Source organism: Oryzias melastigma, linkage group LG6, assembly GCF_002922805.2.
Source record: "Oryzias melastigma strain HK-1 linkage group LG6, ASM292280v2, whole genome shotgun sequence".
Lineage (NCBI taxonomy): Eukaryota > Metazoa > Chordata > Actinopteri > Beloniformes > Adrianichthyidae > Oryzias > Oryzias melastigma.
In genome coordinates, this window is record NC_050517.1 from 27311035 (window position 1) to 27326334 (window position 15300).

The 15300-nt window shown below is 38.0% G+C and overlaps 1 protein-coding gene across 1 annotated transcript in view; it reads right to left on the minus strand.

The window, feature by feature from the left end:
• Positions 1–4851: 4851 nt before the first annotated feature.
• Positions 4852–15300, minus strand: part of si:ch211-212o1.2 (uncharacterized protein LOC492735 homolog) — a 47460-nt gene continuing 37011 nt past the window's right edge. Inside the window, exons 5-6 of the mRNA XM_024281580.2 lie at positions 11364–11576; positions 4852–5955 (exon numbers count right to left, since the gene is read on the minus strand). Coding sequence (XP_024137348.1) covers positions 5834–5955; positions 11364–11576 — 335 coding nt within the window. The 3' untranslated portion in view covers positions 4852–5833. The remainder of the gene's footprint in view (positions 5956–11363; positions 11577–15300) is intronic.

Genomic DNA, 15300 nt, shown 5'->3' on the forward strand with positions numbered 1-15300 from the left:
GGGTAAGGGGTCTGGACAGGTCAGAGAAGAAAGAAAAAAACAGAAAAGAAAAGTGGAAGGGGAGAAAACAGAAAGGGGAATTCTACACAACCACAGACAAATGCTGATGATCACACACATACCACAAAACTAATAAATTCTTTCTAATCAGAAGTGATTTCCTCAATGTTTTAATTTTGTCGCACACAATTGATGTTTATCTATGACTTGACATTATTATGAATCTCTCATCTTTTTAAAAGACACACTACGATCTATATATATATATATATATATATAGGTGATTTTAACATGTTCTTGTGTAATTTTTCTGATGATGGAGGACATATATTAAGTAAATTAAGGCTTAAAATTACATTTCTTAGTATTTTTATTCAAATCATTGTGAATCAGGAGCACATTAAAAAAATAACATTTGAAAACAGAATATTTGTAAAGTAAAAAATAAGCTCCTTGCTTCATAACGGGAAGGGGAAAAGGGGGCGGCGTTGCTCTTTTCTAAAGTTCCTATCCACAATTCAGAGCTGAATTTCTAATGAACTACTGCAGAAACTATGTCCTAGAAAACGACAGATTTTTTGTTTGGTCTAAAACAGGTATATTTATAACTAAAATACAACTGAGAATGAATCTAAAATAGATTAAAAGATGATTGGGGTGGGACTCTAGGAGCGAAAACTTGCAGAATCATTGATAAGTATTTTTTTGTGTAACCGACTACCATCCTCTGTACACACGTTTACATAGATCCACATCATCAAATTACAAGCCAACACATTTATCTGTATTCCAACACACACAAAAGCACGCAGACGTCACACACATACACACATACAAACATTCATGTCAGTGTGAAAGTGAGCAGACAGGTGTGTTCAGGTCTGTGGATTCCCGGGTCAAGCTCAAGGCCCCACATGTCTGACCACACTTAGAAACAAACCAAGTAATTATTGCATTTTTGTACCTGAGCTTTGTCAAAAAACCTTCTTGATTCAAGTTTGAAACCAAAAACCTTCAAATAAAACAGTGTTGTGATGCTCAGTGAAATGGATTCACAAACGTTCCTGTCAAACCTAAGAAAACACACAAACAGACAGAGACACCTGGAGATACTAAAACTTTATTTAAACCAAATGGCAGATAAAAACATTAAGGCAGATGAGCAGCGAGCTGCGAGATGGAGCATCAGCTGAACCTCACAAAGCTCCATCCCATTATAAAAAATAGAAAATTATAAAGCCAGAGAAAAGACCCAAACATGAAGGTGTGGCGAGCGTGCACGCAGCTGAAACGCAGTCCAGTCGTGTGAAGATAAACAGAGGAAAGCGATAAAGTGCAGTTGTGGCGTTCGGATTATCTGAGACTGAAGGAGCTCAAGAGGAGGAACCGGGTTCAACGACGGTACAAACTTATGGGGTCAAATGAAGGTCGGCTTAAAGTGAACGAAAAAGAGACTGAAAACTTGAAAAATACACATTGTAACTGGAAAAACATTTTTAAAATTTGAAAACAAGACACTGTGAATCTGGAAAAAAAAAGGAAAGGCAAAAAAAAAAAAAAGCAAAAAAAGCAATGAGCAAAAAAAAAAGAAAACTTTAAATAAATCTTGAAAATGTAAAAAAAAAAAAAAAAAGTTTTTTTTGAAAAAAATACTGAAATCTTTAAGTAAATCTTCAAAATTTGAAAAAAAAAAAAAACTACTGAAAATGTGGAAATAAAACCTTTAAATGTATAAATTACCAACTGAAAAATAATTTATCCATTAGTAAAAGCTACTGTTCTGAATTTTCACCTTTTTTTTCCCTAAATCTTCACTTTCAGTCCTCAACTTACAGTTTCATTTCCAATTTTCGAATTTTCACTGCTGAGCTCATCCTATTTTTACATGGGGGCGGGGCTTTTTTTATTCAAGTTTTCAGTATTTTCTATTCAATTTCTCAAGATGTATTTCAAGTTTTCATTTTTTTTTTCATTTTCAAAACTTTTTTTTTCAAATATACATTTTTTTGGTTCAAATTTACAGTGTGTTGTTTTCAAATTTTCAAAATAAATCTTTTTTTACAATATCTATTTTTCAAGTTTTCAATCTGTTTTTTATTCACTTCAAGCTGATCCTGATTCGACCGCTCACAAACTTAACTTCAAATCCAGTTTTGTTAGAGCAGCAGAGAAAATGTTTGACCTGATTTTTACCTTTCAGGGAAAAATGATCACATTTTCTCACTTATAGAAAAAAACAAATAGAATTGATGTTAACCCTTTGACACCGGAGCTGTTTATGTTCTTTGATTTACTATTTAGCAGCGTGAGCCACTTTTCTCCTTCAGAATCTGTTAGAATTATTTTGATCATGTTAACGATTGAAAACTTACAGGAGGTTAAAGATTTTGTGACGCAGGAGTTAAAGGGTTAAACTTTAGAGAACATTCAGTTTCTCTAGTTAAAGAGCAACTCTCAGATTGTGAAGATTGAGTAAATGAAAAATCAAACGTTTAAGAGGAATTTCTGCTAAGAAGCTGCAACATCATTGAATTCTTGAACAAAAACAACTAGGGCAGGGAATCGATTAAAAAATGAACTAATTAATCGCAAACCTGGGAAAAATTAATTGCGATTAATCTTGAATTTTTATAGCCCAGAACTGTAATCTGTGTGTACAAAGCACATGGACAGTAAGATGGAGCTGTTTTTGTTTGTGAAAAATTGATCTAAACTGAAGGAAAAACACGATTAAGGTGCTAAAACCCGACTGAATATTTATCTCTTCTGTAAATAACCATGGTATAAGTGGGATGATACCTGACGAAATGTTTTAACACTGTGGATGCCTAATTTGGCGAGGCAAAGTGAAGGATGGGGGCAATTAAGTTGCATTAATTAATGCATTAATTCAGGTTGATTAACGTACACAGCCCTAAAAAATAACATTTTTCATTACAAGTATGAAACTAAAAAAGGGATGTTTTTTTTTTCTCAGGGTTTAAAACAAAACAGTAGACCTCAAATGAAAGTTTCTTCATTTTGCTGTCACAGTTCAGGTTGTGACTAAAGGTTCATTCAGACTGGAAAAGTCCGTTGGTCCAAATCGAGTCCCGAACCTTCTGTGACTAAAGATCTCTTCCGCCATTGGTCAGGAATTAAGAGGGCGGGGCAACAAGAGAAAGAATAAATGGAAGTTCTCAGCTTGTCGAGATAGTTCACTTATTCAAACTTTAGATTTCACCGACCATTTCAAACGTTTGTGTTAACGTCAGGTACAGCACTTTTTACAGTTTCTGACAGATCAGGACCCGGCGAGAGCCACCAAATCCTACATCATTTTTTTAGAAAATACAATTTATTTTTTACGTGGCCATTTTTGTGTTCTTTTAGAAAATGTAGCTTTCAAATATTTACAATAACTGAATTTAAAAAAGTAAGATATCTGTCTATATATAACAACTTTAACGTCTTTACTTTTGACAGCAGCAAATACAAGTTCCTTTCAAAATAAAATACTCTCTGTGTCAAATGAGATCCTCCTGCTGCAGCAGAAAACAGAGTCAAACGGGACACTTTCTTTCATTATGACAACAACTAGATTCTAGGGTGCAGCATATATTTGAATGTGCTAAACTCAACTCACTAATTTAATATTTATTAAGATTGTTAGCATGTTTTTTAAAGCCAAAGAGCCACAATGGGGGGGGTTAGGAGTCATTTGTGGCTCCAGATCCTCAGGTTTCAGACCCCTGATCTATGACATGTAGACCGTTGGGAAAACTGTGTGAGAAGCAATGTGTGTTACATTAAAAGTTATTTAAATGTGCCGGCATTCATTTAACCACCTTCTAAATACCCACTCCAAAGAAAATCACCTTTTTGGTGTTTTTAACTTGCTCTTGTAGCATTTTTCTCCCCCTGGGTGAGGCTTAGCTGTGCGAGACATGATGAGCGTACATCTGTGCTGAAGCGCGTCACAGTTCTGGCTCCAAACTGTACGACTGGATTTATCCAGTTTTGCTTATTTTTGTGCGTCTTGTGTTAGTTTGAGGCTACAAGCTTGTGTGCAAACAGAGCTCTCAATGACGAGGTCAACAGTCCAGAATCAATTTCTAATGAGCTACTGCTGCTGTGCATAAAATATGTCTTAAAAAAATGAAAAAAAGCTTATTGATTTTGGCTAAAAACTGCATCATGATAATAAAAAGCTCACCAGTAACGATTTTACAGTAGAAAAAAATGATGGTTGGAGTGGGACGTGAATGTGTTGCATCACTGCTTCACATTTGTGTGCAGCTCTGTTTACGTCCCATAATGCCTGGCTACGGTGGCCGTTTAGGTCCAGTCGTTCTGCTCCGAGCACGGAGCTTATTCAGACTGCAGAAAGTCAGAGCGAAGTGAAGCTCAAACCACCTCAAAAGATGGATCTGAGAGTGCTTCCTGGTCCCAGATCAGGGTCCACTTGTGTGTATTCAGACAGAAAATCTGTTCTGAATTATCGGGAGAAACAAACTCTGGTTCACTGTAAGAGAACTAAATGAATCCAGTCTGAAAACCTCCTAAATATCTCGTAGTAGCATCATTATGTCGTGTTCACGGCTCACAATCTGCAAAAATCTTTCTGACTTCCCTAAAAAACTTTTACTCAAAGGAATTTGAAATCATTATAAAAGTGACGCTCCACCTCAAACCTTTTTTTTTACATCAAGAGGAGGAAAAAAGCTAGAAAATTGAAAAATGTGAGAAAATTCTTTGTGTGATGTTCACTAAAAGCAATTCTGTGTAATTTCCTTTAACTCAAATGCACAAAATGTATCAGAAATGTGTTTTTTCTCAACTGGAAGAGAAACAAAACAGTGACACTCAACATCTAGTGACACAATCTGTAAAAGAGCAGATTTGTTAAAACAGAAACATCAGGAAAATCCGGTTCAGTTTAAAATGAACAAAAACACAGAATTCAATGTTGAAATGAACTAAAGAGACAAACACAATGTGGCTTTAGTGTCACTTTTCCCTCCATCATCATCTGAAACATTAGTAAAAAGGGCATGAGAGTTGCTCCTTAACTGAATCAGGCGTCATTTTCGTCATTTCGGGTGTTACTTTGATGCTTTCGACACTAAAGTGGCTGCAGGTCTGCTGCTCTTTTGTTTTTAAATTCCCAACCCAACATTTTCCTGTGGATATCAACTCCAAGATCTTTCACTTTTTCCTGTCCAAACCCTTTAGACGACAGCTTAAAAAGTATTTGACCTTCAACAAAGTCCCAGTTACAGATATTAAAGCCATCCTGGTGAAGAATAAATCACATTTGAATTGAAGAGAAACAGATCCTGAAAGGAATGAGAGCAAATTGATGAGTTTTAAAGCAAACTCCTGCTTGATTTAGCAAAAACTTTGTAGTTAAGCTAAAAAAAAAGAAAGTTTAGTAAATCTTTTTCTCGAGTTTTAACCTTCTTTATGTTGAATGGAAACTTCTAATACAGACCCAGAGCAGGAGGGGTTGGGGGTGGGACTATATCAGAAATTTAACAAAAGTGAAGTTTAAACAAAAAATAAAAACAACAGGAACACAGAGATAAAAAAAGCGATTGTGTTAATCTAATCCTCGGTCTGGTTTTGCATTTGAGTGGGTGCTGTCACTTCTGGAGAGCCCAACCTCCAGAACACCCCCCATCCCAACCACGACCACCTCACCACCCAAACAGTCCTGACACCCAGGAGCCGTGAAGCCCCGCCCACTGCTAACTTCCTGTGAATGTTTGCTCGTTAGCAACCGAAGCAAAGAGAGAAAAATGTTTGTTTCTATCATTTCTGTGTGTTTGCGTCCGCATGCCCGTCCGTTCCATCAGTCAGTCTTCTTGGCCCACGCCATGTCGTCTGAGCGCGGCTTCTGCCCCGTCACACGTTCTATCAACCGCTCCATCCGCCGCCAGAAACCCAGCTGGTCCAGAGGATAGTTGCACCAACCTGGGATGGGAGACAGGAAGGAGAAAAAACAGGAAGATTGTTCTACTAGCAACAAAATGCTGTAACACAGAGAATGTAGATTCAGAGCATGAACATAAAGGCATCAGCGTTAGCAGATCCTCTGAGAGGAAAGGAGCTTCGCTCTGTTTAAACACTTGATTTCTAATTAGACGCTGCAACACAATCACTGGAATGCATTACAACAAAGTGATTCTACAAGAAGAATATGAAAAAAGGTCAAACTTTGAATTAATATTAAAGCAATCGCGAAGGTGACGATACAAAGCAACGATTCAGTAATACAAATAAAGAATATTGTTCTGAATTTTCTTTCTTTAGCTTCCAACATTATTTATGAGATAAATGTATTGATAGCCAAAATAATGAAGACATTAATCAAATCAAAGCTGAATTATTAACTTATGAATCATTAGTGATAGTTAGCCTTAAATGAAACTGATGTTACTTCATCTGTTGCTCCGCCCACTTTTCTAACTTCCTTCTTAGGACAAATGTCCTAAGAATGCATCATCTATTGTCTTTTTCTCCATTTTTATTCCCATCTGCACCATCTGTCCTCCCAGCCTCCCGTCTCTCTCATCATTACGCGCTAAGGGGAGGAGGAATGCGAAAGTTTCCCCGGAGACGTACTTAACCCATGCAGAAACGCACACGGACACACTGCGTGGAGGTGAACTTCAGCAGCAATCATCACAGTTTGAGATGAGCACATTCATGTATGCATGGCTGCAGGCCAAAATACATTTACATGTACACAAGTATGCATGAGTGACTGAACACGCATGCTGATCTCTGCTGAGCACAGATCACATTCAAACTAAGCAAACTCATAATATTCCTCATATCCAAAACACAGTTTTTTCAGTTAAAAAATGGATTGTTATTCACTAAGCCTAGAGCGTCACTCGTCTTAGTTTTCCTTCCATGTAGTGTTCATGACAAACATGTATTCCTGGAAGAAAACAAGCATGTACTTTAAACTCTAACATGGGCCCTCAGAATCAAAACCAGTGGTGAAAATGTACAGAAGACTGAAAATCAGAAAAAACTCTGACAAGACGATGTGAGGAAACAAAAAGATGTCTATTAAAATGTCTATTAGCAAAAAGTAATCTAGTTTAGAAAGTATTTTACTTAACCTTATAACATCAGAGATGTCACCGGCGACGACACAATGACACACACTCTGATATTTCATAAGATCAATGTGAAGCTTTTCTTTGTAGCAGAATCAGCTGATTTTATATCGATACATCACATGTCACTACGGTAACGTGTTGCTTATCAGCGTAAAGCTGCTTTTCTCTGCTTCAGAATCCTCTTGAATTAGCTTAGCCGCGTAAAGGGTAGAGGAGTTCCGGTAGTCGATAGAATGTCGACACTGGAGCTAAAGCTCAGGTGTTAAAGGGTTGAATCCCAACAACTAGTCAGATACCCAACACCTCAGTTTAACTTCCAAACCTAGTAAAGACACACACAACCGTCAGTTCTGGTCCTTTGATAGCAAATATATGATATATACTAAAAGATACGAAGCAAAGAGGAGAAGCTCAGTTCAAAAAAAGTTCAAAGATTCGATGGAAAGCTAGATCCTATGATGATTGATGCTGAGTTCATCACAATATTCTCAATTCAGAGACAATGACTATGTTTTAGATAAATCCACCTATAGAGACAGAGGAATCACCATAACAACATGATAGCATATTTACAGCTATACCTACAAATTACCATATGATTATATTGGTGGTGGACAGATAAATATATTTTGATAGAAATGAAAGATATAATTTTTTTTCTAAAAAAAAAAACAAATTTGTATCCCTAAAGATGAAAAAAAAAAAAAAAAAACGTAGTAAAAAAATTGATTTTTATCATAATTCATGCATGAGAAGGTTAAATAAAATTTTAAAGTTCTGTCATATGGTATGACTACACTACCCACAAACCCTAGAGGGGCCAAGAGGAAGGAAATTGGTCAGAGCGGTTGGGAAGTTTTTCTATTTAAATGTGTTTTTAAACGTTTTCTCTTTTATCTACAATAAACAGTCAAACTTTATTCACAATAACTCAATGTTGCTCACTTGTTGCAAAAATAATAAAATACAAAAAGCCAGGCTCCTGACTACAGTACCCATAATGCTCCAAAGCCTCATCTCCAGTGAGCGATCTGGTATGGTCCGGTCCAGTAAGGATAGTACAGATCAAGTAATTCTGGCGAGTGTTTCCACTCTGTTACGCCTCACCGCCACTGAGCGGTTTGTTTGCGTGGCACATGCGTGGTGTAGACCGCTAGCGTGTTATTGTAGTGCGACGACAAAAAAAAGCAACAACAATGGAGGTCCTCCAGTAGCTCGTCTTTTTCTCGCTTCTGGTATATCAAATATAACAGGAATTTAATGTTGTCTTAAAGAAGATTGTGTGTATCTAAGAAGAATACCGCCATAAAGAGGACCTCTGCTTTTTAACCTTTTCACACCGGAGCTCCAGTGTTTATACTTTTTGATTCTCTGCAAGTCTTCAACCATTAACACAATCAACGTCATTCCAGTAGATTTTGAAGGAGAAAAGCGGCGTGAGCCGCTTTTCTCCTTCAAAATCTACTGGAATGACGTTGATCATGTTTACGGTTGAAAAGTTACAGCATGTTAAAGATTTTGTGTTTAAAAAAATGGTTAACATGGACGGAAATAAATGACTTAATGGAAAACAAAGGCAGGAAGCAAACAGCAGACGCTGTCGTGAGTCATGTGTGCTTAAGGTTCGACTGATGCCAACTCGTCTCGCCCCTGATGGCGTCTACACAGCGTTATAGCGACCCTCTCCAGATCGACGGGAGCGGCCAGAGGTTTTGTTTGATTTGATTATTTCTTTTTGCCTCCATCTTCATCCCTCCCAATCCTAGACCCCCCCCCTCACGCCTGCTTGTGAAGTCCTATTTGTTAAAACAGACAGCAGGTTAGCATTAAATATACATGGGGATGTCAGCCGCTGGCGAACACAAAGGCAGCGAGGCGAACCCCTGAGGAATCCAGGCCCAGGCAGCCGGGCTGTGGGAGATCGGTGGTGGTGGGGGGGTCCCCTGTGGTCCCCGCCGGCCGCCACCGTCCCACCTCCCACACACAGGTTACAAACAGAGGAGGAGGTCAGAGAGACCAGCACACACACAGATGCTCCAGTATGCAGATGTATGAGCCCCCCCCAAACCCCCCCACCCTCAAACACATCTGTTGTCCGCCGGGGCGCTCCATGGCGCATACGCTGAGGCCCCCAGTGTATGCTCCCTCTCACCCAGATGCAGGCAGAATACTGAGCGGATCTCTCTGGAGAGCGCCACCAGCAGGACAGTTCCTGCCTTTATTTATGAGGCTCCATTTTCTCCAACGCCGCAGAGACTCGAATCATTCTCACTCTAATGATCTAAAATGGCCGCCAGCAACAAGCCCAGTCTTTATTCAGGGACTGTCCAATCGTCACACTGAGACCCCCCGAATGTCCAAAGACCCCGGCCTAATGAATCTTCCAGAGTCGTCCGTACATAAAGGCATTTCTCCAAAAACAAACTGGGGCAATTATTCTGCACTGTTTTTAGGTCAAGACATTGATGGAAACAAAGATGTATTAAGGTGGGAAAATTGTTAAAAACTGTCACAAAATACGGAGAAAAAAAATAAAAAAACATCATGGAAGTCAAGACATGAATTCTTGACCGTCAGTGCATACCTCTTCTCCGTATTAGACACATTGAATTATAGTCTACGATGCATTAAGCTAAACTGAACAGTTGTGTTAGGAAAGACACTTTGCACTACAACCTAACTATGTAGCCACAAGGGGGCCCAAGTCTGGGTCTTCATCTGCCGGTCCCCAGCCTGCATCAAACACAGGACTGTGTCAGGAAGGGCATGAAAATCCCTGTCAAAACCAAACTGTGAATCAGTGAAAAGCTGATTCGCTGTGGCGACCCCTGATGGATATGCCGAGAAGGTGAACGGAAACAGTTGTGTAATGTGGTGTGACTACACTATGTCTTAAGGGGTCAAGAAGCAGGTGGTAATGGGACGTTTTTCCATTGAAATGTGTGTTTGCTCATGTGGACCTCTTATCAGCAATCATCAGCTGATAAGACAGACTTTAGTCAAAATAACTCAACCATTTATTGCGAGTGCAATCGTAACCATTGACTGTTTATGAGAACTGGGCAGAGTGAAAGTGAAATCACCCACTGAAAACGACTTACTTTCAGCTTCAACAACATATTTTTTTTTTAAGTTCCTTTTTTGTTTCAATAAGAATGCCACCATGTTGTAACCAGAAGACGTCAGTAAGAACTAATTGGTTGAGTCGGTCTTTGACATACCGTCATGGGATCACCATAGCTCAGCTGGTTTATAATGAATGTGAAAACAATTCAATACTGTAAAGTGCTTTGGTAAAGCTGCTTTTCTCCATGTCAAAATCTGCTGAAATAACATTAAACGGTAAACGGTTGATGAGTTATGGTAGTCGAGAGACTCTCAGCACCGGAGCTTTAGCTTAAGGGTTAAGGAGTTTCTCCATCTCATCAGGAGGTGGAGAGCAAAGGTGACCTGGATGATTAGAGGAGATAGAAGACTGGTACTACACCACCAACACTACAGATCTAAGGTTGGAAACTACACCTGTAGACTTTCGGTCTTGGTCCTAATAACACCAAATAACACATGGCAAAAATCTCTCTGTGCAAATATGTTACTTTATGTGGTCAAGCTAACACGTGGTCAAGTGCAAACACTGGACATTTGTTAAAATGTTTTTTAAGGTAGATACCCACAAACTGATTACATGTATCAAAGAAAGGGATAGTTCCTGTGGATCATTAGTTTTGACCAGATTCCTTCAAAACCTTCAGTTGTTATCAAATCCTGAGATTGATCAATTATGAAATAGATAGTGGTTGTAAGCTAATGCTAAAAACATTTTTCTATAATTTTTTTATACCTAAGACAACTCCATCAATGGACAATTCAAATGTTGTGAATTAGATATTGATTTGTAAATTGTATTTTTAATGTTCAGAAAATATGTACAAAAGCAGATATCAGAACCAACGTAGAAATGGAAAACACAATGTTTTTTTAAACTACTGTTCATATAAAGCCTGTTTATTATCAGATCTTTCTAAAATTTGGTAAACAGGAAGCACACATGAGCGTGATGCAACCAGTGAGGTCAGTCTAGGGTTCAGGATTGGCTGCCAGTTATGACATGCTGGTCATAACTGGGATTTCAATGATTGTGATGAAAGGGTTCATTACTTTTGTACTCCAATAGATAGTTGACTAGTCTACAGTTGATAGGTCTTTCATGTCTTCAGAGTGTTGCAGAAGAGCAGAAGGAATCCATACCTGTAGTGATGCAGTAGTACGTCTCATGTGGAGACACGTGGTGGATGCGGTGGTGTTTCCGTGGCAACACCAGATGCCAGTCCTGGAGCAGCGTGACCCAGCGCGGGAGGCCAAAGTAGGAGTGGCTCCATTTATGAATCTGATTGGTCAACGTCACGAAAATCGCCAAGGCAAAGACGTAGCAGTTCCAAGGGAAGGACGCCGCCAAGGCCTCTGGAGGGAGACAGGAGAGCGACCGACAATCAATTTTTGTAAATAAAGGCTGGTGAAAAGGGAAAAAGGAGAAGGAGGTGAAGATGAATGTGGATAGTAAAGAGAAGTAGAATGAACAAAACAGCATTTTACAACCTCAACAGAAAAACTACTTCATGACAAATGCTAAAACGCAGCGTACAGGTACAAATATCTACGGTACGTTTAAAAGCTTTTTAGCACAAAAAGCTCCAAACGAACATCTTTATTTGTTCTTTGCTGAACAAGCAGAAGTCCAGCTGGTGTTTAAATATAAACCATGAATCATCATGAGTCAGTGTTAAATATTTAAACACCTTCTGTGATCCCCCTCTCATCCCACTCTCTGGGAAACATCATTCCCGTCACGCCATCCGGGCGCCGGCGTTTGTGCGTCACACACAGAGATGAAGCAGGAGCTCAGCTGAAGCCACCAGAGATGTCAACGCTTTCATTGCAGAGGGTTTACAAAGTTGACTATAAAATGAGAATAAAAGGTTTGTTTCGATTTTGCAAAACAGAAATGATTAAATTTACACCAAGTGTTCTGGTTTCTATGGTGATGAGTAATTCCTTCTGAGGCTTTCAGCGTTTTATTTAATCTATCTGACATATTATTAACACGTTATTCTATGCTGGAGCCATTAGGGGGCAGTCTCACATATACGTGACATTTCTACTCCTAGTTTTGTTTTTACCATTGACTGTATAAGAAAAAATGTTTACAGTCAATGTTTTTACTGATCTATGTGCTTCAGTCTGCCATGGAACATGCTGGTTTATGTCAGACACATTCAAGGTTTCTGTGTAAAAACTAAAAGATTGTTTTCTAAGCACAAAATTTATTATTTATTTTTAGAAGTTTAATGTAGCTGAAAGCATTACATTCATTCCAATTTTGAATTTGATGTTAACTTAAGGATGTGAAATTTGGCTGAAATTGAAAATTACAGAAAGATGTGTCCACTTTAAAATAGAAAGTAAACAATCTGAACAATAATACATAACATAAACTACAAAATGTATCTATAAATAGAAATTTAGCTTTACAGAATGTAAATCTAAATAGAAGCTAAATATGAAAGATAACACCATAAAATGCTAAATTAAATCCCCCAAACAACTTAATTTTCATTTAAAAACAAAAACATTTTAGACTAAAGTCAGGCGATGGGCGAGGTCATCCAATCAGCAACCCAGAACAAGCACCGTCATTTTATTACTGTTTCTGACTTGGTATTTTTACATCATAAAATGGCTAAAAATGGACTTTTGTACTTGAATTAAAAAAATAAATAAAAGTGACAATAGAATGCAGAAACAGTAATGAAACTACTGAAACTACTTCAGCATCAGCGAGGCAAGTGTAACAGCAGCTGCATTTCCATCACACATGCGCAAAACTTAAAATTCTAGAAATGTGGAAAAAAAGCACAATTTCAGAATCACACTGTTTCCATTAAATCATAATTAAGAATAAACACAAACCAACTTATCGCAAATCCAATTTACAGTATTTGTTAGTTAATGAAAATGTAGCCAGTGACAAGAACATCAGTTCACCCGCTGTTTCAGAGAGCATGGCAGCAGCTCTACGACTCTCTCGTCGGGTCCAGATGACCTTGGAGTTCATAAACACAAAGAACATACCCTTAAAAATGACTAAATGCTATGTTTTTTTTTAGGAAAAACAGTTTCTAATTCATAAAACCAAAACAGACTTGTGAGAATATTCAGTAAAAAGTGATGCTGCAGAGTTTTCCCCAGGCAGACGGTTCATCATGATTTGATCTCCAAGATGTTTTGTAAGTTCTCTTTTTTATGTTTTTATTTCTATTTAGGGTTGGATTTTCTGTTGTTAGAGGTTTAAGGTTTTTAAAAATATCAGAAGAAAACGGGCAATAACTGTGACTCCCCTAAGCAAACAACTCCAGCTAAACTCATCTGTAACCGGATGTTATTTAAGAGAATTTGAAAACAGAAGAAAAAAAAAACATAAATGCTAAAATTTCCAAAATACAACAATAAAACATGTTTTAAAGCAATAATAAATAAAATAAAATAAAATGGAAAAAATATACATTATTACAAATTATTCCACAGCCATAGGTCGGCCATAGAGGCTGTTTTTAGGCTAATCCTATTCACTAAGAAGTGGAAGCTGAATCATGCTAAATAGTGTTGAATATTATTGATTACAAAAATTAATAAAACACTGGCCAGAAATACTTTAAATAGATGAATAATTTTGCAATTTTTTTTTTTTTTTTAAATATTTAAATCCTTTAGACAGATTTTAATGGCACTCCTGACATTCCGTACAGCTGTTAAATGAAAGAATCACAGGAGAAGTTTGGTTTCTGTCGAGCGGCACATCTGTCGCTCTGTAGTGACTCTTGTTTTCACACCCGTCTCTGTGTTTTCATGACTTACAGCTGTCCTCTCCATCCACCTCCACCCCCTCCGGTTTCCTCTTTACGGGTAAAACTGCAATCCCCTGACCCCGGTTCAAACGCCGACATGACAGCTGGAGATGTAAGCTCACGGTTTGCCGCCCCCCCCTCTCTTCTCCGTCTCCGTCTTTGTCTGGTGACCATTTGACACTAAGAGGAACCCGACATGACAGGTCTGGATGTCATCCTACCGCTACATGACCCTCTGCTACCCCCACGCCGCTAGCTTTCCCCCCACCTTCTCACCTCTGACCACTTAGTTTCTGTCTGTAAGTCTCGGCGGTGACCTCTTCAGGTGCAGACATGACAGGTGTGGATGTCGCTGTCTGCGTGTTACGACCACACGGATCCCTGCAGCGGATAACGCCACAAAGGCAGATATAGCCTTCCTCACTCATCTTCCTCCCTGTGATGCCCTCGTCTTCGCCTTCTTTTGTTTATTTGTTTACGTTTTTTTCTATTTTATTTTTTGGAAGATAAATAACAAAATTACTCTTAAAAAGGATATTTTAAAAAAAAGAGAGAAAGACCAGAAGAGCATTAAAATGAGTTCCAAAAAACATGCAGTTTGTTAATTGGCCACTGGGGGCTGGTTAATCAATTATGGGTCACTCTCCATTAAACTCTTAAAATATCTATATATGATGCAAATTCAAAATCTTTAGAAAGTACAAAGAACCTTTGAAAAGAAGTATTATTTTTTTGTTGTACAAGAAAAATAATCCCATAATCAAAGTTTTTCAATGATAAAAAGGTGACCGAGGATGAAGAATACAAGTGATTGGCTATGCTGACAGGGAGGTCCCAACTGTGCTCAGCCTGTTTCCCATTGCCCATCTTCATCAGTTAGAGGGTGGGGGGTGTGAAATGGGGAGAATGTTATCATGTTCTTTATGCTATGGTTACCTGAAGATTTGATTGTGCTAATAAACGACATTCCTCCTATTTTTTGTGAAGCTAAATAAGGCATCAATGTGTTAAATGTAGATATTCAGTCTATTATTGTTATCTATCCCAGTATTATAATTTGCTTAACAATATAAAATATCAGTTCGTGGCAACATATTTAGTTAAATACATTTCTCCTTCCAGTGTGTGACTTATATATATTTTTTTTTCTTCTTTTTGTGCTTTTTTGGGTGAAGTGATCCATTTGGTACTCAGTCATGCAATTTAGAGCCTAATTTTTTAAAATATATCCTCCACCATCAGAAAAATGCTACAAAAACATGTTAAAAGCAATGTTTAAGCAG